Source organism: Schistocerca americana, chromosome 2 (genome assembly GCF_021461395.2).
Source record: "Schistocerca americana isolate TAMUIC-IGC-003095 chromosome 2, iqSchAmer2.1, whole genome shotgun sequence".
Lineage (NCBI taxonomy): Eukaryota > Metazoa > Arthropoda > Insecta > Orthoptera > Acrididae > Schistocerca > Schistocerca americana.
The window spans coordinates 743,002,993-743,028,341 of NC_060120.1; the positions used below are offsets into that span (position 1 = coordinate 743,002,993).

General features: G+C 38.4%; 1 protein-coding gene across 4 annotated transcripts in view; it reads right to left on the bottom strand.

The window, feature by feature from the left end:
- The window catches only part of LOC124594848 (cytohesin-1), a 210,495-nt gene that overhangs the window by 17,964 nt on the left and 167,182 nt on the right, over positions 1 to 25,349 (bottom strand). For all 4 annotated transcript variants that reach the window (XM_047133306.1, XM_047133307.1, XM_047133305.1 and 1 more), the window contains 5 exons: positions 10,683 to 10,747; positions 5,461 to 5,727; positions 4,388 to 4,500; positions 500 to 648; positions 266 to 377 (listed from right to left, as the gene is read on the bottom strand). In XM_047133306.1, the coding sequence (XP_046989262.1) occupies positions 266 to 377; positions 500 to 648; positions 4,388 to 4,500; positions 5,461 to 5,727; positions 10,683 to 10,747 (706 nt within the window). The remainder of the gene's footprint in view (positions 1 to 265; positions 378 to 499; positions 649 to 4,387; positions 4,501 to 5,460; positions 5,728 to 10,682; positions 10,748 to 25,349) is intronic.

Consider the following 25,349-nt stretch of genomic DNA (forward strand, 5'->3'; position numbering starts at 1 on the left):
TGCTGTGATTTATTCTCGTTATTGGAATCGCAGTCAGTTAACCACAATATATTTTGTTTGTTAGGCATTTGATTTGTCCATTAATTCTCTTCATTGTTTCATCTGAATCTTATGTAGACAGTGATCTTTCCTTTGAAGGTCGTGTGACACACACACACACACACACACACACACACACACACACACACACACACAAGATTCAAACATATCTAAATACAAATGTCTATAAAAATTAGTGAAATGTACAAGTATTTGCTTTTCTTACCTTGCTTCCACAGCCAACCCTCTTTATCTGGATTGAAAAAGGTATGCATCAAGTCATTCCCATCATCCTCTGGGATTTTGAATGGTTCAGTCTTTATACTCTCATAAAGGCTCTGCAAAAAGCATGTAAAGATGCTAAGCTTAGGATTCTTTCCAGACTAATTCATTTAATTAAGCTGTATGTGGACTACTTAGTTGCTAGTAAACTAAATTTGTAAAATTTCGAAAACTGTACCATGAGCAATTCCTGAGGCAGATCACCACCATTGTTTATACCTCTATTCATGGAAATGAACTGTTCAACTGTAGGTTTTTCCTTCACACTTGGATTATGTAAACTAGTATTGAGCATAATAATGGCAAATGACAATACATAGCACGTATCTGAAAAATAAGAAATTAACAACTTTTTATTCAAGTATTTTGCGCTGGAGACGCAAATCCAAACATTACTAGATACTGTACAACTGATCTTCTGTTAGATCCACACATGCTGTATAATTTAAAGTAAATCATAAGAATTGAACTGAGAAACACATGAGTGACAAATGGCAACAAATTTAAATACTTACATTTTGAAGGAATTTTACAACAAAACAAATTTGTCATAACCTCTTGAAAATGATTCTCAATTCAAAATTATGTATGGGAATTCTTATTCCTCAGTTTTCCATGAAAATTAAGTCTAAGTAGTCACGATACTACATCATATCTCCTTAATGCAATACTAGTGGACCGGGCAATACTTTGCAACTGCTAAATTTGTATGGGAGTTGGATATATGTTCTAATGTGGCGTATCCCTGGGAATTATGTCACGATACAATTTTTGGCTTCTCATTGCAGTTTCACCCACTTTAAAAGAAAATAACTAAATTATAATAAACCACAGAACATTAGCAGAAAAGAATATTTTGTTTTTATTGGTTGTAAGTTTTTTTCTTTAATTTGTACACAACACAATTAGGGAACTTCAAAACATACATCATTTTTCAATAATATGTTGTATGAGAACTGGTTTTCTGAACTACCAAATTGTTAAAGGGCAACATATAACTACTCATGCGAAAAACATTGATGGATGACCTTGAGTTCAGTTTATTGTTGATGTAAACATATAGAATTGTGTCAGATAAAAGGACTGGCAGAGTTTTTATTTTAATCACATGGGAAAACAATTTGTTGAATAGTTATAACTAAAGCCAACTGCGAGGAAGGAAACTGAGCTCCACATTTCCACAGCACATCTACACCGTTTTACATATACAGTGAAACTCCTTTTTATGTTTTTCTGCTGTCAAGAATAAAATACAAAATTGAGGAAAATTTTAAACCCCCCAAAGAGCAAAAACACCTTTAAATGGTACATATGGTTAAAAATCTCAATTCTCTACAATACTTTTATAAACTCTGTCTAAGTGAAGGAAATTAAATGAACAATACAATGCATATACAATAATTTGTGGTAATGAATTTCATCAGGTCTTCAAAATCACATATGTAGCAGCAAGCATAAAATCATCAAAAATTGAAATTGGTATGTGGGTACAAGGTAATTGAGCTGTTTTCCGACATGCTACGACTACAAATTATACATTCAAAATCACAATTTTTTGAGAGATTATCCTTTGTGCCCAACCAGAGAAAAAACAAAAATTGACGAACATGTTGAATTAAACCAAAATCATCACAGCAGCTAACTGGTTAAACAAAATGCATAAATGCGGACATCTGCTTAATGACATACTTTGTCACCACTGCTGTTATTGTTTAATGCTTTTCTTATGAGCAGCACTTCATATGCTAACCACTGTTAAAGTGTTATTTTAGGATTGATGAGAGGAATAGATGTGAAAAAATGATTTTACTTCCCCAACTGACATTACAAGATCAATACAAGCCGCGTCAGTGAATTTCTGTACACTGTAAAATGTATTCAGTTCAATTCAAATTTGAAAGAAAGCGTAGGTGCTACAGTTTCGCTTCAAGCCCTCTACCACTGCTACCAATCTTTACGATCTACAATGTGCGGTGTGTGAGGTCCAAAGTATATACATTAGTAGTGTGTGCAGTTGTTGGAACTGTATCGTGACAGATTTGAATACTAAAGCCTTTAAAATGTGCTAGCACAAAACCCTTGTTCTATTTCTGTGTGACACCTCTGTCATAGCTCATCAACTGCACTAAAAGTAATTTTCAACAATTCACAAAGTGCTTTCATCCTACCTGCACTCCTGCCACTGAAGGGCCACTTCCCCTCACCACACATCCAGGTGAGCTCTTTTACATGTGTTATTGTGGTGTGGTGGCTGTGCTGGTTATCTGGCGACTTACCAAGTTGCCAGCCAATATGAGTTCACTAGCTGGAAATGGGCGACATTTCCTCGATTATGACCGAGCATATTCTTCAAGATTCAGGGTTTGAATTTAAAAGGTTGACAATTGATACTGTTGCTGAATACAGTACATCGGAAATACACGCAAAAAGATGAGACTGAGTTACAAGTGGCACACGAAAAGGTGGGGGTGGGGCCGTTTGTCACGTATTGGCTCGGTCCGGAACCCTTTGTGTTGACTCTTGTTTCTCCGTTACTGCAGCAACCTAGCAGTAGTTTTATCACAATTGTGCGGTGAAGCTAAATGTTGCAGGTTGTGTTGCCAACACCAATCCTGGATTACGTCATTTCGTGTCTCACATCTCCCCACTCCATAATGGCCTAAAATATTCCCTTAATCCCACCACCACCAGTGGTGTGAACCATATGTCTTCTGAACCACTTAACATATTCAGCCACATACATGAAGAAAACAGGATGAAGTGAGACACGAGTACTTGGAATTGAGGCAAACCTTACTATGAAGAAATGTAAAATCGGAGAATTTTTAGCATTGATCTTATTGGTTTTTCACTGGGGCTACGAATTTATGATGTAAAATCCAGAGAATGTAAAATCCAGAGAATGTAAAATCCAGAGAATGTAAAATCCAGAGAATGTAAAATCCAGAGAATGTAAAATCCAGAGAATGTAAAATCCAGAGAATGTAAAATCCAGAGAATGTAAAATCCAGAGAATGTAAAATCCAGAGAATGTAAAATCCAGAGAATGTAAAATCCAGAGAATGTAAAATCCAGAGAATGTAAAATCCAGAGAATGTAAAATCCAGAGAATGTAAAATCCAGAGAATGTAAAATCCAGAGAATGTAAAATCGAGGTTCCACAGTATTACTGTGTATACAATTGTTTAAAAAGATATAGCCTATGCCCTAATAGAAGAGATTATAGTTTTAAATTTGCGGGATATATTGACTAGTAAGAAGTAGCAAAACAACACACACACAGTTGATCTTGCAAAGAAGCACTGATCATAAATCAATTTTGACATATTTGAGGCTTCTTTATTGTTACTGCACACGAAACCTGATTCGCTTAAACTGAATAGGTAAATCAGATGGGATCATTGATACACAGGGTAAGAGAGACCTGTCCAGCTGCTGGATCTGCGAGGATAGTAACTGTAATTACATTATTTCACACAGTTTAAATCTGAACAGGCAGTAAACAGTTTCAGATGATTCAGAGTGCTTATTAGTTTTCTAATCTTAAGTCTTAAACACAATAATTTTCTTAATATGTAGGTTTTCCTGCAATACCAACTGCAAGGAAGAAGAAAAAACTGTACATTCCCGCAACACAGCAGTTTTCACTCACAGTCAACTTTCATGGAAAACCTGTATACTGTTTACAAAAATATATACCCTATGGCCATTTAAATGCTTACTGGATTATTGATCAAAAATTTGAAGTAATTCAGTCAAGAACACCAATTTTTATAATAAATTTTGATGAAAAGTATGACTTCCTTCAAAACATATTAAAGTTTTGTAATATATTTAGTACTATGTCAAATCTAATAAACTATTTGACCTCAGTAACATATTAAGACCTTCTACAGCATTCAAATAAACCTTGCATGCCATTCTCATTGTGTTTTAATTGGAAAATGGTCTTCATAAAAGGTTTGAAGTAGTACACGTAATTCTGTGTGTTTCTATCCAAATTGAATACATGCTACCCTGCTTTCCAGTTTCAAGAAGGAAGGAAATGTTTTGTTGATAGCTTTACCTGTATTTGTGAAAATGTTAGGATTCAGTTGACAATATCGCTGTGCAAAACATTCCATCATCCGATCTATTTTCTGAGCTTCTCCTGGCAACCTGAAGCTCCACAAGAATTGCCTGTAATAAATTCAGTTATGTTGAGCTGTGAAGTAAGCAGTAACAGGGAACAAATGCTTTTTCGAAGTAGGTTGTAACAAGATTTTTTGCAGTTTTATGAGGATTATTGGACCATTTCAAAGTTATCTTCAAATCTTACATAGTAACTGAACCAATGAACTAACAAGTGCTTGGTTTACAATAAGCACATTTTTGAAGGATGTCTGTGATTAAACAATGGAAAATCCAGGATGAAATGTAACAATATTATGAGAAGGAAAGTTGCTACTCACCATATAGCAGAGATACTGAGTCACATATAGGCACAACAAAAAGATTTCCACACTTAAAGCTTTTGGCCAATGGCCTTTGTCAACAATACACATACACGCACACACCCGCACATGCACACCCGCAACTCACACACACGACTGTAGTCAAAGGCAATTGAGACCATAATGCGCAGTTTTATGAGGGTTATTGGACCATTTCAAACTTATCTTCAAATTTTACATAGTAACTGAACCAATTAACTAACAAATGCTTGGTTTACAATATATGGTGAGCAGCAACGTTCCTTCTCATAATATAGTCTCTGTGATAAAACTTTTAAAACAAGGAAAGGGGAATAGGCTACTCAGTTCCACAAAACATACAGGTCTCTGCAGAAATTAAATTGTGAAGCACTATCCTTGAAGGGCTCCACTGATTTCCATTATTATACCCATTCAAGTTTTATCTGTAATAGTTAGTCTAACAACATGGTAGAGGCGTTGAGTCATCAAGAGGTACACACGAAAGAGAGGGCAGACTGTTATATTTCTGAACAAATCTTTTGCTGAGCGAGCCACTGGCTCCTACATTTTGCACATTTCTTTAACCTATGTGTCTATTCTATCCATTTATATTTTTAAAAATTGATTATTTTCATTGATACATAAAAGAGTTGCATATATCTCATTATGAGCCAAAGAAACGTACCTGAGTGCCTGGACCAGTATTAAGTCAGTGAAGTCATGTAGTTCCACGAAGGCCCTCAGCACTTGTTCATTGAAATCTGCACGTTCACCTAAGTAATCTCCAATTGCTGTCTTATTTAAACCTTCACCTTTGTACAAAAATTGGGCAACATCTTCTGGCGTGCTTCGAAGCAAGCCATGTTCAATCAGGTACTCAATGCCCTTTTTAGGGTCCATATTAAACTTTTTGCGGCCAATGGACATCTGCTTTGCTTTAGTGTTGTTTTTACTGAAAAACAGACAAGCTACTCATTATGTGGAAAAATGCAGTAAAATTTCTGGAATACCTATTATATTTCAGACAAACAAAGAGGGAACTACAATGAAGAGATTTATCAGAGCAACATTTGTATAAAGAACAAGCATTTCTCATTTTTGTACAATCACTCTGGCCTAGTCATTAGGAATCATTAACTGAAAACAGTTCTGTTACTTATAGCTTCTTACCATTGTGGGAATGACTTGTGTATGTCAAAAATGCATCTGCGTCTACATTAAACTAAATGTCTCCCAATACCTGACAACTGTAGTCAGCTTCAAGGTCAGGGGATCATGTCTACCAAAGCACTGTAGTGTGAAAACCAACTATTTAGTTGCTGACAGCTTTAGATTCTTTTAATTTAATTACTATGAAACAAAAACAAAAACATTTTTGCCATACATTATGGAAACCATCAAGAACAGAATGGAGAGGTTTGGGAGATATGGTGAGATTACCCCATTTACTCACATAAATGCCTAGTCAGACAGACATCTGTGGTACACACACAATTCATATAGTGAAGTGGAAACAACACTGACACTAAGGCTGCAGTGTTATGTCTGCACATAGCAGTAGTGACTGTAGAGTTTTCTGATGCTACCTAACATCACCCCAAAAAGAGTTAAGAGTATGTGTCACAACATTATGAAATTTACAGTGAAACCTGCATGCTGTTCATAGCAAAATAATGTCTTTTGATCTCCAGGATGCCCGACTGTTAGTGGCAGAATTCAGTTACATATCATGATCGGTGGCCACCCACAGCAAATAATACAGATCTACCTTCTACATTTAGACACACACTCCACAAACCACCCAATGGCACACGACGGAGGCTACCCTGTACCACTTCTAGTCATATTGTTTCTTTCCTGTTCCACTCGCAAATAGAGCAAGGGAAAACTAAAGTGTATATGTCTTCATATGAGCCCCAGTCTCTCTAATCTTATTTTCATGGTCCTTATGGGAAATTTTCATTGGCAGTAGTAGAATTTTTCTGCAGGCAGCTTTAAATGCCAGTTCTCTAAGTTTTATCAAGAGCACTCCTCGAAAAGAATGTCGCCTTTCTTCCAGTGATTCCCATTTGAGTTCCCAAAGCATCTCTATAACAAATATAGTTCTGTGTCCATACCAATAAAGCCAGCATTATTTCATGTTACCTGTAATTGCAAATACATAAAATGCAGATACTTGAGCGTACAATGGACCAGTTATAATGAGCAGCGCTAAGGTCTCATTTTAAGTGGTATACTGTATGCTTTAATAAAGCATTAGTATTTGGATCATTTGCTGTGGTTGTTCCAAGCATGCATACATAACTGTACTCAGTAACTTACAGAGACAGATGGTCTGAACCTGTATCCAAGTCCGAAATTAGTCACCATCAGTATATAAAGAAGACTTCCTAATGTAACTTACTAAGGTACTCCATTTATTTCACAAAATAATGTCAGCAAGAGCACAACGTGAAATTGCTATTGTATCCATTTATATACAATCTCATTAAGCATGACCGTATATGAAGTCTTAAAATTCAAATTGCCACAATAAATAAACTGGCGTAGAGTTCCATTTAACACTGCCCAATATTTATCAATTCCTCTATGGCAGTGTTCTCTCTCTTTAACAAGCTCTGCCTCACGGGTCTTACGATATTTTGCACTTTCTATCAAATATTGTTCACCAATACGAAAAAGCCATGTCATCTACTTCTACATGGATACTCTGCAAATCACATTTAAGTGCCTGGCAGAGTGTTCATCGAACCACCATCGCAATTCTCTATTATTCCAATCTCTTCTAGCGCGCAGAAAGAACGAACACAAATATCTTTCCGTATGAGCTCCGATTTCCCTTATTTTATCGTGGTGATCGTTTCTCCCTATGTACGTCAGTGTCAACAAAATATTCTTGTATTCGGAGGAGAAAGTTGGTGACTGGAATTTCGTGAGAAGATTCCGTCACAATGATAAACCCCTTTCTTTTAATGATGTCCAGCCCAAATCCTGTATCGTTTCTGTGACACTCACTCCCATACTTCACAATAATACAAAACGTGCTGCCCTTCTTTGAACTTTTTTGATGTACTCCGTCAGTCCTATCTGGTAAGGATCCCACACTGCGCAGCAGTATTCTAAAAGAGGACGGACAAGCGTAGTGGAGGCAGTCTCCTTAGCAGATCTCTCTCTCTCTCTCTCTCTCTCTCTCTCTCTCTCTCTCTCTCTCTCTCTCTCTCTCTCTGTCTGTGGACATGTATGTGGCCACAAGGAATTAACTTCCAGGAATTCAATTAAATTATAAAACAATCAAAGTTTTACAGAAGTGTGTTTTTATTTAAATGGCAACCTGTTTTGGACTTACTACCAAGCCATTTACATAAGTACTACGATAACACCATAATGCGTGTACACTGGACACATTACTCACACTGGACTGTCATACACGTGTATCTTCGACTTAGCCACTCCTACAAGCAATGTGGCCAGTGTACGCACATTATGATGTTATGGTAGGACTTTTGTAATTTCATTGAATCATAAGTTGCCGCCTATTGCCATCCATCATGCTGGAAATGAGCCAATTTACAGGTCATACAGTGTTTCGTACAGAAGTTGTGTCCATACCAACAAAACCAGTATGTCACTGCAGATATATAAAATACATCTAACACTGTAGTTTTTAACACAAGTAAATGATGATCATCCAGTGAAGTACACACACATTTATACTCAAAGAACATGTTGTATCCAGTGATATTACTCAGTACATAGCACAGTGAACAGTCATTTCTAATATTTCTTTCACAAGATCTCCTTCATAACAATTTACGTTTACATCATCACGTAAATATGAATCAAGTTACAGAAAAATGGTTATCTTGTGGGAATTTTTTACTTCGAGTGTTTTGGGAGGTAGAAACAGCACAGAGTTTTTGTGATGCACCGCCAAAGTCAAAACTGTCCATAGCAATCATTCCATGAATGAGTTTCATCAGCATTGTATCTATTAAGAATGGAAAGCATTATTTCAGCTTAGAACAAGCTTCTTTGTGTGATCTGCTGTAGATCTCTACTCAAACTACTGGACAGAAATTTATTGTACAGAATTTAAGTGTGCTACAATATTCCAGTTCAGCCACTGAGACAGATGGTCTGAACCTGGATCCAAGTCCGAAATTAGTCACCATCAGTATATAAAGAAGACTTCCTAATGTAACTTACTAAGGTACTCCAGTGGAAATTGGAATTTTAAGACTTCACATACAATCAGATTGGTTTGGATGGTGGCATAGTTAAATACCTTTATAAGTTTACAAGCATTTTATCCAATGGTTTTGTTTGTCTATTGGTTCAAGAAGTACTGCAGGACAACTTTATCTCTCTACAGATCCTTTGAAGGAAGGCATGAAGTGCAGTGTGTAAGTTCCCATGCATTTTCTGCAGACATCCCATGAACAACTTTTGGAAAACATTTTTGAGCAGCAATGTTACAATGCAGCAGTCAAGCAGTTGCTCTTATGCCTGTAGATTTTTGAAGAGGAGGAGGGAGGAGAAAATTAAATTTCCTATGACGCTTTTTCTTAAGGAACAGACATGTGAACCAATTCAGAAAGCACAGGGTGAGTTGGTACTGAGTTGCAGAAATGTTTTAGAGTGGCCAATGGCTTCATGTGGCGGTCAGAGGATACAGAAGGCAACTGACTGCAGTTGTTGGCTGACAACTCTGACCAACAATAACACTACAACTGATGAAACAGAATTGGAAAGACAGAACAATGGCTGTGCAAATCTCTTGTAAAAAGCTGAACAAGTGAATGCTTCATGTTCCAAATACCTTCATACAGGTCCAAACTGACTGTTGAGTTCACTCTTGTCAAGGCTTGCTATTTATAATAGACCACAATGAGAATTTTTAAGAAAAGTTTTAACAGTTTAAAAGTCACTAAAACATTTTTTTAGACAATTTGTGAAACCATTCTTCCAGTAGTTATTTACACCATAAATCTTTAGGTTAGTTTCACACAGTTCTCTTGCTTGCCAGCCATCTTCCATTTCTGCCTAACTGCTGCATCATCTGTCAGAAATCTGCCTTTATACAATCATAAGCAGGCTTATCATCTATGACCAATTGCTTCCACCACACCTTTCATCTGCTGTTTTGAGCAACAACCGATATCAATGTGTGTCCAACCATTTTCTGGGATTCATTAGGTTCTTACATTGTTCTTGTTGATACACTGCAGGATATCTTTGTTCTTTACTCAATTAATTTGTTCTTCAATAGTCTCACCTAAAAGTACATTTCTGAAGGTTCTTGTTATTTCATTTCTCATCATAGAATGCAGGCTTGTTTTCTACTTTTCACACCAGTACAGACAAATGGTGTCCAACTACTTCCTGGGCAGCAATGGATTGCCAGAGTATCAAATGGAAATTCCAATGTTTTACCATATTTGCCAAATTTGTCATCTCCAGATAATTTTCTCTTCCCTCAACTTAATACACATGAAGGGCTTCAGATTCCACTCTTCAGAAAATCCAGAAGTTTGGGAGCATTGTTTTACATAGGCATTCTAACAAAATAGGAAAAATGGCATTTGTTCTCTGTTAGCATATTATACTTTCATAAATACACAGACTAATCTCCACAGCATTCTCAAACTGTAAGGTTATATAAACTGTTAACCTCAGATGAATGCATATATTTTTCACTAGGCCAAATAAATGTGTCACCAAGGTGTTCTAACTTTTTTTTTTATACACATGGTGTTGAAACCAAGAAGATCAATATTTTGGTGTGGTGCCTCATGTGTCAAAAAAGACACCTCAACCAATTTAAAGTCTTACAATAATTTTTTGGCACTTTTTTTGCAATATTTTTTATACATAAGTTTTAGAAGTAAATGTGAAACTTTACTTTACCTCTCATCAGCAGTATCCATGTTTTCCATCTCTGCAACAACCTCACCCAAGGCATCCTTCAGTTGCTGAAACACAAAGCAACACAATAAAAGTCACTGAGCAGGTTATTCAAAAACTGTGTTTATAAAATATGTGGACTGATCATCACATCCTTTCTCTTCAACTACAGCCACCTATGCCCGAACACAAAAAAAGCATACCCATTGACTTGGTTAGCTCTTTCTTACAGCTGAAATTAGGCCTACTACATTCTTAACAAAGTGTGCACTGGCAGATATTGTATTAACTGAAAAAATTAGCAGTAAACTTTGTAAAAGAAGGAAAGAGAGAGATTCATTATTTGCAACATCAGTAACTGCTGACATTTATCATTTACACCACACACTATAAAATTTCGTTTTAGATCTTACACAAAACAGCCTGACAACTACACCAAGTACACACTAAAGAATGTGCAGTTTCGGACTACTACATTGCTTGTCTGTGACAACCTCTTTCCTTTCAACTACGTCACTATCAAACATTTGTTTGTAAATGCAGTAACTGATATCAAATAATGAAGCACGACACCCATTTCGAGGATGACAGGGACAGAATGTAAAAAAGCCAATAATATCAATATTTGCTGTGGAAGATATGCAGATGGTACTGTACATACTTTATAGTTACAGAAAATTTTACTGTTTATGTATTACACCGATTCATTGATGTCTTTTCAATCCCACACACGATTTTCCAGGCTGTCTGTCCACATTTCGAGGTGTTTTTATATACCATTATGAGAAACAGTGATTAATTGCACATCTCAGGTGTAATACAATGTTCATCAAGAACTCACAAACCACCATATTAAAATCTACAAAAACAGCATGATCTGTGTGTAGATCTATCCTCTACCCGTGGTCAAACAACAATTGACCTGTCTAATGTCACAGTTAACTATAGCTACAGTGCACTCTGGACGAGATCCTATGCTACCTAACGCACTGTCAAAATCCAGAGAATTACTGGAAAAAAATAAAACCTAAAATAAAAATACATTATAAGCACACACTTACAATTATGCCGAATGTTTGTTACATAGTTCTCAAAAATGACTCACAGCAAGCTTGATAAGTTATCTCACTTCCCGGAAATCATCTTCCGACAGGAAGAACTGCAGAGGAGCACCAGTGGATTCAGTTACACAACTCTGTCTTTACTAAAATAAATCCTCATTATACATCCAATCAACATTGTTTTGAGTGTGGTAAAGGGTACATAGTAAGCTACTGTGGACCCTCTCACCACTAGCCAGTATCACACACTAAGGCTTTATGTGAAGACTGCCAATTCAACTCCAAATTATCTCAGCTTATCTAATTTCACGCTTTAGGTTATTACAAAATACTTTGTATAAAGTGTAAATATACTACAATTTCTGAGGGGGAAATCATGATGTCTATTTTAGCACCTACTCAGTTGTTTGTTGAAAGTATCTGTGATAGCCTCATTATGCCACCTGGTGATGAACTGCTCAGCTCTTCTTTCAACCTCTCTCTTCCTTCAATGAATACTCATTGGTTCATCAAATCACATTTCTTTTCACTGGCTCATGCACATTAAATTTGACTATACTGAGGCTTAACTTCAATTATGCATGTGACTACAGCTTGCATTTCATAAGGCATTTTGTGGAAGTTTTATGGATGTAAGTCAATGTCATCAACTTTTATGTACATATCACACTGAAGTCAAAAGAAATTGTTTCAGATTGGTAAGAATACACCATCCAGAAGGCTGTGAAACACTAACAACAGTAGTTATTTCCCTGGAAACCGACTCATAAAGTCAACTGTATCTATGAAGATCTCTCTTATCCTTCACTGTGATTTAATGGCAAATTTATTTAATCTGCAACTAATGCTCAAAACTCTTCCCTCTTAAACATTATTCAAAGGCAATTAAATGTTAGTATGGTGCTGCACTGTTCTGCTACAAAAAATAATTCTCGTACAAAAATGGGGGGGATTGGGGGGGGAGGGGGGGGGGGGGGGGGAGGAGTGGAGTGGTTATATTTGGGAAAGAATAGCAGCAACAGTGTTACTTCCTTGCAACTTCTCCATTCGCAGTAATATGTCCCAATTTCTTCACAGAAGAATGTCTGTGAAAGTCATCTAGTAAAGTTCATGACAAATTTAAAAGTGTGCCATGTCGGAACTTGGTGTAGAACCTTACCTTTCATTTTAAACTCGCTGACCTACCCTCACGGCTTCAATTCTGTGAGTATAGCACCCTTCTACTACTTTGCACACTTCCATTCAATTGAAGTTTAAGTGCTTGTGCAGTACACAGTTTTTGTTAGCTAAGAAGTTTCAAAATAGCACATATTCTGCTTAGAACGAAAGATGCATTTTGAGGCCACATTACATTTTTACTGAAGGAATATTGCTTGGTTTACTACAACGCCTAAGTATTGATTCACTTTATGTATACAGATGTTGCACTTTATGGTTTAGTTCAATGTCTGATTTTTATCACATGGCCAAAGAGTACAATTAGTAAAAGATTCATTCGTGGTCATTAAGCATTACTGACTCACCTGTAAGGTTCATTTTCAGAGTGTTACGAACAAAACACGGGAATCCATGGTCATCACCTTTTGTCGAACTATTCACTAGCACCTGTCAAAAATCACCATACTAACTACTACTATAGCAAATCCGCAAAACAACCTCTACACTTCGACCATTCTCATTATTCTGTATAATCACACTCTGCTCAGGCCAGGCCCCCTCCCACTCCTTCCCTTCGCCATCAAATTTCTCATATAATCTTGTTCGATATTAGACAGTGGCATACAACCAAAAATCTGTTCTGGAGCAAAAGATGGACAATGAAGGTATTTCTTTACTAATAAGTACAATGACATAGGAATTGCCACTGCAATGTGGATTTACAGCTTCAAACAAAAAAGGTCTTATCCAATATTCTTCAGGCATTATTTTTTCTAGACTTTCAGAGATTACCAATATTTATCAACCTGTAGCACAAATTGTGTTTTATCAAGGCCTTTAACATTCTTACTGGTTGAAACTTTCTTTTTTATCCTACATGTGTGTTGCCTCTGCTCTAGCAATTTTCTCTCTAATGAAAAACTTTTTATACAAGAGCATTCTTTGCTTAAAATCAGATTTTATACCTAAAGCCTCTGAGAAACATTTTGCAACTGCAATGGCAGGCTATCCAGCTACCTAAGCATCAGCTCCATGTGAACAGCCACACGCCGCCTGATGTATGGCAGGTGTACATTCTCCAACAGCTTGCGCAGATGAACTGCAAGATATGACTTAAGCAATATCACAAACTGTGCACTCACTGCAGATTTGATGACGTGATCTAGCGAAAACTTTAAATCTTTCATGCACATTTTGCGAATTACTATTTTCTGCTCCTACTATGTATATACTGTTTCGAAAGCTTATCTCTCCTACTTTGAACATCTTTTTTTGCTAATCTTTCAGGCTGCAGTACGTAAATTTCAAAAATTTCCCAGTGAATCAAATGTTCAAAGATATATCGGTCTTGCAGCTGGTCCTCGTTTACTGCATTCAACGATATTTCAATTGGGCACCTTCAGGTAAGCTGAGAAAGACCTTTTCGTTTATCATTATTTCAATTCCCCATGCATGGATGGGGTGGCAGTGGACGAAACGGCTCTTCAGCAAAAAGGTTTCACAAATTTAATAGAAGTTTTAAAGTACATAAAAAACAGATGAAAATAAATGATTTTTACATACTCTTTAGTGGACAAATTATGATATTTCGAAACTTTAGATGGTTTTATATTATAGTTAAAATTATCACTGATGATAATCCTCCTATGGTATAACAGTGATGCTGGTGGCACATGAAAATGATAAATGTTATGAGGTGGAATGATCAGTACTGACTTTAGGGTCTTGTGGTACAACAAATAACGACTAAGTCATTGAGGGAGAGGAAGGAAACTGGAAGGATGGTGTGAGGTGGGGCATTGTGATTAGGGCTGGAAAGAACTGATTTCATCACTGGTTAACTGAAGTTGGTTAAAGTTCTACTGGGAAAGGGTGGATAAAAGACCCAAAGGTGCACGGAAGGTGGCGTATGGACGTAGTGGTGCGGCAGAGTACCAGCTTTGTGATTATTGGACAGGGTATTGTGTGCTGGGACTAAGATTTCCCCCTTCTATAATTTATTAGCGTGCTCAGAGTATTCTGCACACGCATTAAGATCGTGATGATGGACTGACCAGCGCACTATCACTCCTGAAATTGTGGAACTCAGCTGTCCTCAGGATTGCCGCCCGCATTCATCATATCTGTTATCTTCGTTTATAGAAAATTGTGGAAGTGATTGGTTGCTCACAATATCTAGCTGGTACCCACTATCACGGTTCGTCAGATTCTCTGCCATCCACATTTCCAAGCATTCTTCAGTACTGCAATCCCAGAAAGATGTTGCTGTAGGAAGACTTGTTTTATCATACTCCACTCTCAGTGGGCATACAGTGTTTAGCAATAACAGACTGTTAGCTGTAAAAGGCAGGTGCAGATTTATATTGTTTGTGGCGTTCTTCCAAGGAGCCCATGTTCGGCCCGTATAAGGAACACCACACTGGCAAGGCATTTCTTACATTCCGCTTTTCTGTAGTAACAAATGAGGCTTCATTGATCCCTGAAGGTCTGCAACCTCAGGTGGATGGAGAAACAGCACTTTAAAATTCACAGAGGATTCTGACCACCTCGAACAAAACAGTGCCAGCAAAGGGAAGGAAATCTAGAGACTTCGCGGCGAACTTTTTATCTACTTCCTGGTCTTTTGTTTTGACTGATTGTGGTTCAAATGGCTCTGAGCACTATGGGACTTAACATCTGAGGTCATCAGTCCCCCAGAACTTAGGTTTAATTAGTTCTAACTAACCTAAGGACATCACACACATCCATGCCCTAGGCAGGATTCGAACCTGGAACCATAGCGGTCACACTGTTCCAACTGAAGCACCTAGAACAGCGGCCGGCGACTGTGCCGTGAGGTATTTTACAGAATGCGATTGGAATTTTTAAGCATTTATGCAATCGTAAAGACGTCTGAATACTACACTTAATTCGAAGACTGGTTTAACACTGACAGCAATGGTCAAAATTTTAAAAATCCCGCTGTCTTCCTCAGATTTTGACTTTACCAACCAGTTGTAAAGGGACGCTGAATTTAACGTGGACTCCGAACCACTGTGCAAATTAGAATTTGTACATTAACAAACTATTGACAAAGATCCGATTTGGAGTGAAATCCTGGTCCTGTTTAATTGCATTTTGCCACTTACCCACCGATCTACACTCAAGAATTAATCTACAAAAAAATTCCTTAATGTCCGAACGTCGTTTTGATTTCGTGGTGTTGCGACACCGCGTGACGTTTTCTAGGTGCAGCTTTCATGAGGTTGAGTTCTGTAAGGCGAGGGTACCTGGTGAGATCAACAAGCGCAGCTAATGGCGAGTCAGCATCCACCTGCAGGGACCTCCTGCGTTGTCCAGTGTATAACAAAGCAGCAGCACAATAGCCGATCCGCCGCTCCAAAAGCGAAGGTACGACAGCTCAGGCGGCGCGGTAGCGAAAACTTGAGAAACTGGTCTCGTAACTGCCTTATTCAAGGCACCGTTTTTCTTTCACTCACACATGCACCACAATCACAGTACGTGCTAGGTTCAGTGGACGCGTATTTTTCCCTATATTCTGTAGCACGATCGGCAAGGCTACAGCTAACTTTATGTAAGGTACAAAAAAAATTGAAATCAACTGAAGTTAGCTAAGTGAGCTGAACCCATGTTTGGGCGAAAGAACAATGAATCAATAGTGTCTTGCAACTCGCAGAATCTAAATGCCAAATTGTTCATGGAAGCTGGAAATCAAGAGTTACAATATCCGGAAGATGACACTAGTTTTAAATGTGCGAACGTGACAAATTTCGGCTGTTAATCTGAAAGTGACTTGTCTATGCTATCCACATTTTTGTCCATTACATGGATCTTCATTTACGGGTACTATGATGCTGTTCATAATTGATAATTTCAGTTAAAGTCATTAACATTCAAAGCACGAAAGGAAACTACACAAGGATGCAACGTCAGAAAATAAAAACAAATCCGAGAAAGTTATTATGTTCACTATAAGGAGACCAGTCCACAGTCAAATATCTATCAATAGGCAGGAACTGATATGACCGGTATCTTAACCTGAAAATCGACCGTAATCGTTAAGAAAGCAAATACCTGAGGCATCAACCCAGGCTACTGCTAGGTTATATCATCTGCATCCATTAGTTAACTGCAATCGGCTGATCAATAATGCTAAGTTGCTCATTTAGGAGGTGAAGGTCCGTCCATATATTTTAAATTGTTGAACTTGCAGAATAGCAGCAGAATCTTCCCTAGAAGGAAATTCAAAAGTTGCCGAATAAGACACTTAAAATATCCATGGATGCTTTCCATCAGGTTGGTGCATAAGTTCGTAGCGTTTTTGTTTTGCATGTTGGTATTACGGTTGATATGTGTTTGTTTATCGAGTAATTTTTTATTTGGAGTTCTCTGTTGCTATTTGAGTTTTCATTTTGTTATTTGGAGACACTAAGTGGAGCTATGGACGCTAGTAAATGGAGTGCCAAGTGGAGAAGTCTGAATATTTCCGACATATTCTTCCGTTTGAGTACAATAGAGGGATGACAGCAGCGGAGGCAGCCGGAACCATTTGTGCCGTCTATGGGGATAATGCCTCTGGGCAGAGCACGGCAAGGAAATGGTTGTCCCGTTCAACGAGGATTGTTTTGACACGGTCAGGAAGATCTTAGGCGTTTGATCAAGATAGTTTAAACGCATTAATCCACAATGATGCATGTCAGTGTACTCGAGAACTGGCAAATGCCATGAACTGTGAGCATTGCGACATCTGTATGCAGTGCGGCGAGCTCAAAAATCGGGTGTATGGGTAGCGCATGCTCTAAGCCAAAAACTACAAAAATCAGCGGCGGCATATGTACATCTGCTTGTTGTGAGCAACACCCCGACCAATCCTATCCTGTATCGTTAATGGTGACGAAAAATAGAGTCTTTATGATAACGTAGGGAAAATACGGAATGGCAGAGCTCAAACAAAGCAGCAGCTCCCCGTACAGACTAGGGCGGATCCACGGAAGATAATGTTATGCGCCTGGTGGAATAGCTAGGGTGCGGTGCACTACGAATTGTTTCCCCGAGGTGCAACCATCACCGCTGACATTGTCAACAACTGGGACGTCTTTCAGACGCAATCCAAGATCAACGATCAGAAAGACTGCGTTAAGTGATGCTACACCATGATAACGCCCACCCGCATTTTGCTAGGCTAACAAAAAACACTATACAGGCGATGGGTAGGTTAGTTATTCCGCACTCATCTTTTTCACCTATCTTGCTGCCTCAAATTTTCATCTGTTCCGCCCTCTAACAACTCCAAGGAACTTCCTTTCCGCATAAAAATGCGCTATGAACATGGCTCAACGAGTTCTTCGCATCAAAACCACATGGTTTCTACAGTCGTGGAATCGGAATCCGTCTAGGGGCAAGAAAACACAAAGCGATATGTTTACTGTACTTTCGTAATCCAATAGCTCAGTCAGAATGCATTTAAGGGGATACGGAATCGGATTTTGGGTTAAAAAATCGAATTTTTTTTTATTGGCGTATTATATTCTGCCATGTTTCCTCTTTAAAATGACGTATCATACATAGCTCTACTACAATTATAACTATTTTATTTTTATATATTTGTGAGATCGGGTATTGCGCTTTAGTTATACACGTCTCTCGTGGCTGACCATGAACTTTTTGGCAATACCTTTAAAGTGACATGAATTCAAATATCCCGGTTTCCAGCGACTATTTATACACTAGTTGCCCGAAAATGTTTCTCTCTGGTTTCCTCAAGTTACTCTTTGACTTTGTGGCGGGACTGTTTTGTAAACAGTGAGATATAAGAAAGTAGTTGTTGTTGAGTTATTTCGTATTTAGTGCTTCATTTTTCGCAGTGAAAATGCCTAGAGCTAAAGCAAAAGTATTTAAAAAGCGTGTGAACTGGCAAAAGAAAAGAAATAATGATTCATTAGCAAAGCAAAGCAGTTCATCATCATCACTGTTGGAAAATGTGAATCCACTTATTACTGATTTGCCGAACGAACTTACACCAAATGAAAACAGTGCTTCTCATAAAAAACTAAGAGATTTGGAAGAGAAATATAATTTACTTGATAGAGGGAATGAAGTTTTTGAACTCATTGATACGAATATATTGTGTGAAGCTCTTGAAAACAGTTTGTGCTGCAAAAAATGTCATGGAAACGTTTCTCTGAAAGTAGAATCCCATGTTGGCCTGGCTGCCCAGTTTAATTTAATATGCAGTGTTTGTAAATACAGCTGTAAGTTTCCAAGTTCGGTTTCAGTAACTGTAAATAATGGATACAAGAAAACTGAACTTTATAGTGTAAATATTAGGTTAGTTTATGGATTGCGAGCAATTGGTAAGGGCAAAGCAGCTGGTGATATGCTATGTGGTGTTCTAAATCTTCCAAGTGCACCTTCAAAGTTTGAAGCTTACAATTATGTACTAGGATCTGCAGTTGAAGATGTAGCACAGAAGTCAATGCAGGTTGCTGTGGAAGAAGCAGTGGAAGAAAATGACGGCAGTCGTGACCTCACAGTGGCGTTTGATGGCACGTGGCAGAAAAGGGGCCACACCTCCAACAATGGTGTTGTAACAGCAACTAGTGTTGATACTGGCAAGGTTATTGATGTTGCAATAATGTCTAAATACTGTAGGTGCACAGGCAGGCTGAAAAATGAACACAGTGATGACTGTATTGCTAATTATTATGGTAGTAGTGGTGGCATGGAGGTTGCTGGGGTGAAGAAAATTTTTCATCGCTCTTCACAGTGGTATAATGTTCGCTATGTCAAATATCTGGGAGATGGTGACTCTAAAGCATTCAAAGAAGTTTTGGAAAGCAAACCATATGGGAACAGTGTAAATATAAGCAAACTTGAATGTATAGGACATGTGCAGAAGAGAATGGGTGCCAGGCTGAGAAGGTTAAAATCAGTTATGAAAGGGAAAAAACTAGATGATGGGAAAACCTTGGATGGCAGAGGAAGATTGACTGATTCCATAATAGACCACATTCAGAACTGCTATGGCCTTGCAATCAGGCAAAATACAGGCAATCTTGAAGAAATGAGGAGAGCTATATGGGCTTTATATTTCCACACTGCATCCACGGATGAGCATCCACAACATGGTTTGTGCCCCAAAGGTGAAAACAGCTGGTGTAAATACAATAGGGGACTAACAACAGGAGAGAAATACATTCACCACCACAGTCTACCATCAGCCATCATGGCAGAAATAAAGCCCATTTTCAGAGATCTGGCTGACAGAAGTCTTCTAATGAAATGTCTTCACGGAAAAACGCAGAACCCCAACGAGTGCTTGAATAGTGTGATATGGCATCGTCTCCCAAAAACAGTGTTTGTCGGAATTAATACACTACATTTTGGTGTGTATGATGCTGTGGCAACCTTCAATCTTGGAAATATAACTAAATGCCAGGTCCTTCAAAAGTTGGGTATGTGTGTTGGTTCCCGTACGGTACGTGCTATGTTCTTTTTAGAAGAGCACAGACTAAGGCATGCTGATAATATAATCAAGACATTAGTGAAAAAAGCAAGACAGGTGCAGAGGGGTGCCAAAAGAAGACTTGAAGATGATTATGAAGACTGTGAAGGGGGTATTAGCTACGGATCAGGAATGTTTTAATCTTCTTTCTCCGTTTCCCGTAAGTTTACTTTTTACTTCATCTAGGAACATTATCTCAGGTACTGGTCAACCTAGAAGTCTGAAATTTTTATGACGTAGTGACATAGGTCCCTATTACATACTGAAACAACGATTTTTTAATTACTTGATTTACAAAAGACTTAGGGGTGATAGTCTAGTAAAAAGCGATGGAAAAAATTTACTTAAAAATAAATGTACAATATCTCTGTAAGAAAATACTTTGACAATAAACTGTTGTTTCAGTATTGTTGTAACATATGAATGCACATACAGTAAAATTTTTACCTCTCTGTCTCCAGTAGTTTGTGAGAAAATGTTCCCTATAGTAGGCATATATTAACATTGCGGGGATAGGTGATTCCGTATCCCCTTAAGGGAACTCCGCCGGTGTCTCAGGTAACATGGTTTTGAGCTCAGAGAGGATTCAAAATCAGCTGTTCATTCATTGGCAGAAGCAAAGGTTAAGCTGCCCAGAGTGGCGCGAAGTCCGTACATCACACTCAATCTTATAAACGAAAATCTGTTATGTCCGCTACATTTGTAATTGAATATGAAACTACCGTTACGCTGTACAAGTACAAGTACCTGGCTATACTCTCACAAGTGCATCACAATGCATTTACGAACATCAACATTTCTCCAATTCTTCCTCTTCGTTCAATTATTTCCATTGCATTCTACAGCTTTAACTATATTGTTACATCGTCGCCCAACGTGACAGCTCTCAAGTCACTAATAAAATCTTTACTAATGTTCAGGAACGTAGTGCAAATACGCCGTGGATGTGGAAGGAATGAAGAGCGAAATGGCGAAACTGAAGCAGGTACGTATTGTTTCCGTAACCAATGATATTTCCGAATGGAAAGAAGATAATTGCTTTCGAAATGAAGTGGCTCCAGGCCACCCACCTCTTACTGAAATACCTGTCTTAGAATGACCTATAATAACGGGAAATGGTTGCGCTGTATTACTGACCGGGAGCCTGAAGAATTCCAAGGACACCACACTGTCATATATTCATCACTCAAGACCGCAGCCGTAATTCCTTTCGTGCTTAGGAGCCTTAACCGGGTTATGTAGCCACGTATAGCGGACCTACTGCATATTTTATCTTCAGCAAAGAGAGAGTATGCCCTATCGACTATAAAGCAAGAGCCGCGGGGGTGACATTTTAAATATTCAACCTCATTTCATTTATACTACTGCAAATCCAAAAGACATCAGGAAAAAGAATCCCGTCCAGAGAGATTGTGCTCGTACGTTGGTTAATAAGCCTCTGAAGAAAATAATTACCGGGACGCAATCAGTAACAGTAAACATGGGCAATATCAAATAAGGATTACGAATTTATTTTGCGTTCCAAAACAATACTCATGTTTAATGTCACATGTGTGAACATAACTATCGTGCCGACTGGAGCTAAAACTGGTTTCATAGATCAGCAAGTGTGGCTGAATTTTGCTGTCATAAGAGTGAAAACCATTAACCTGAATAGACCACTACACCACTCTTGCTAATTACGTGCAGTTTAACTACGTAATACACGAAGAAAATGCAATGACTACGTAAAACACGAAGGCTACATGCAAAGGTATCTTCATTAACATTCAGCAGCACATGGTTCGAACAGCAATTGTGTGCTGAGAGGGAAATCTGGCCAGTGAAACTTCAGTATGTGGGGAAATGTGTTATACAGTAGAATATGTAACCTGTTCAAAGTTCTTGAAAATGTCTTCCGCAAAACAATTAGAGTAATAAAAACATACAGAAAAATCTTAAGTAAACAGTATTCCTACGCATCTCGGTCCTTTGTTCCTAGCCTGCAGCTTTACAGTCCACAGGCATCGCCGTTCGTGTCAGTTTCTCGGGAATGCTTCCAATCGATAAGGCAGCAGGATCGATTTCCATTCAGGTCCTTGGTGAGAACTACCGGGTTTATGTAACAAACAACGCGATGTTCCCATCGCGTGTGTTCCAGCCTGTTGTGTAACGTCCAGCAGGACTACAAGGCAGGGGCGAGGGCACGGGCCCTAGGAACACTTCAGAACAGACTTCCACACCAATTACGCCTAACTTAGTAACATGCATAATATCCTTCCAGTACATACTGACTCAGAGGAAACGACAATGCCAGATTTTCAAAACACTATAGTCGCTGGTTCTATTAGCTCCTCCGATAATCAACTTTGGCCACAGACGAACGAAATCCTTGAAAGCTGCGCAAGCAGCTGGGCCGAACAAGGTACGAATTCCGATGCGCCTATTCAGGTGAGGTATCCTATGACAATGTTACTAAACACGGAGTACTTTCATAGCGAGGCGAGCTACTACATCATCAGACCGGATACAACTTTCCTCTGAGGCCCGTATTAGACTATCAAAGCTTTGACAAATCTCTTATAAAAGCCGGGACCACACTAACTTACGATGAAGTACCCCAGTATAGGGTCAAGTATTTTACAAAACGTCTTCCAAAAATATTTCACAATTTTTACAGTGTAATACAGGCTCCACACCCTATGACCCACCAAGAGCAAGTAATACATGCGACTGATGTAACGTCAATACATTTGAACCATGTAAGGTCTATACCGGACGGGCTCTGAACAGTCAACACTACTCGGTACCAACTTATGTGATATCACTGAGGTAATCAGTAGGAACTACAGACTGGCAAAGCATTCATTAAAAACCTGTCTACACTTGGCTGTGACGACACTTTGCAAACTATTAGTTTCTTGCGGCTCCATCACTTGCTAACTAAGCCGCCAAGTTAGCCTCTGGATATGAAAAACTCGTGTTCAAGTGACAAGTGGCTGAGCACTGTTTAAAACTTCTATGATACAAACGTAAATCTAGACACCTATTTTTAATATTTTGGTGTAAGAACGGATCGCAACCAACAGCACAGGAACGGAAGACCACACAGAGGTTGAAGATTTTGAGGAACTACTGCGGAAGTATCTTTGCACTTAAGTCACAAGCAAATATTACATTACTCCACATATTAAAGGGATCTTCGCATAAGTATCTGGCCAGTGTAAATGCTAGCATCCTTAATTGGGTATTATATCAGAGCGTGAAATCACCTCTAAGAAATTTTCTACGAGTACACATAAATGTTGTAGAGTAGGAAGAAGGTTCAAAGTGGTGGTGTTTCATTAAATTACCATACTCTCGTTGGATATATTTTATTTACTTATCGTATGGCATACATCAAGAGGTTCGGAATCAGGAGAATAGCGACAAATATTATTAAACTACTACATATAAATATTTAAACATAGTTCTCCAGCATGGTACAACAAAATTAACTATAGGCGAATATCAACATCTTGATAGTTTACTGCACACTCGTCACTGTCAGGTAATATTCTAAACGAGACTTGCACTCGCTCAAGGGACATGATACATCAGCAATTGACTGTCGTTTCGCAGTAGTCACAAGATGGAGACGAAAATTTGCCCTGCTTGTAAAAAGAATGTGGCTATTTTCTACGGTCCGTTCGGATGTGGTCCAGGATAGCCCAAATTGCTAGTCAAGTCCAGATGGTTTCCCCCGGATGCAGGGCAGTTCCTGGCATCATGGAGGACAGTTTTGTTGCCAACGGCGTTTTCATTCATCGATGTCATTGATTTCATTTTCAGTAATAATCATGGCTGTGATAAGAGTGAGATGTCTTCATCTTTTTTGCTCCGCAGGGAATACGTAGTTCAATATAGGATGGTGGGGGGGGGGGGGGGGCGTCAATCTTCTGGTATTCAAGTAACAGAGCACCCTTTCGTCAGGTATCAGGCGGTGGAATGAGACTCAAGAGAACCACTATGTGAAGCTAGAAAATACTGACCCCCTAACACACACACACACACACACACACACACACACACACACACACACCACTCTACTCTACTGTTGAGTATACCAATCCAAGTGTTGAATGTGTCTCCTGATGGTTCACAATTAGCGCGGCTATTAACCAAAGACGATCACGAAACAAATAGGAGGAAACGCGCATTATACATTATCAATGAGTGATATATATCTTAAATGTAGTCGGTAGCTGATCAAACTGTGTGACACTAGGAGGGAGCATTATGTAAACCATGTGAAGAGCTGCGTAATGACAAAGTAGCCGGACAAGGAGTACTTTCGAAATTATCTTGCTTCACGAGACTGCAACCACACATGCAACTCGCGTTAATTTTGTGATTTCTGATTATAATTACGTAATTTGGCACGTCCTCTACACGCAACAGACCTACCTCGTACCTTAATCTTCATTTCTACAGACGTCTTTGATTTCTGCACCGTAATCATTTTCTAAATTAGAATGACTTTCTGAACAGGCTCAATGAAATTAACGATCCTGTTACAGATTAACTGGACAACATTCGAAAGTATCTGCGTCACCGCTGAAGCGGTGAATTTTCTAAAAATAAAGGAGTTTGAAAAGTTTAACTACTGTACTATTTATCTTTGGTCACACTGCTTTGCAATGATCAGATTACGGTGTAGTAAATGTCCTACACTGAATCTAACGACGAACCTGGTAATTTTTTTTTTTTTTTTTTTTTTGAAGCAGTGTCTTTAGCGTAACCATTGATACTGTTGCAAGACATCTAATAGAACACAGATACTTCCACGAATGTTGTGCATTGTAACAGCCATCTATAGCATTCAAAACAATCTGAGCGGAGCTTTTGTAACTTGCTTGTAGGAGTTTGTGACATGCGTTTGTTTTCATAGTGGCCATATTGAGGAAATAATTCACAGTGAAAGTAAAT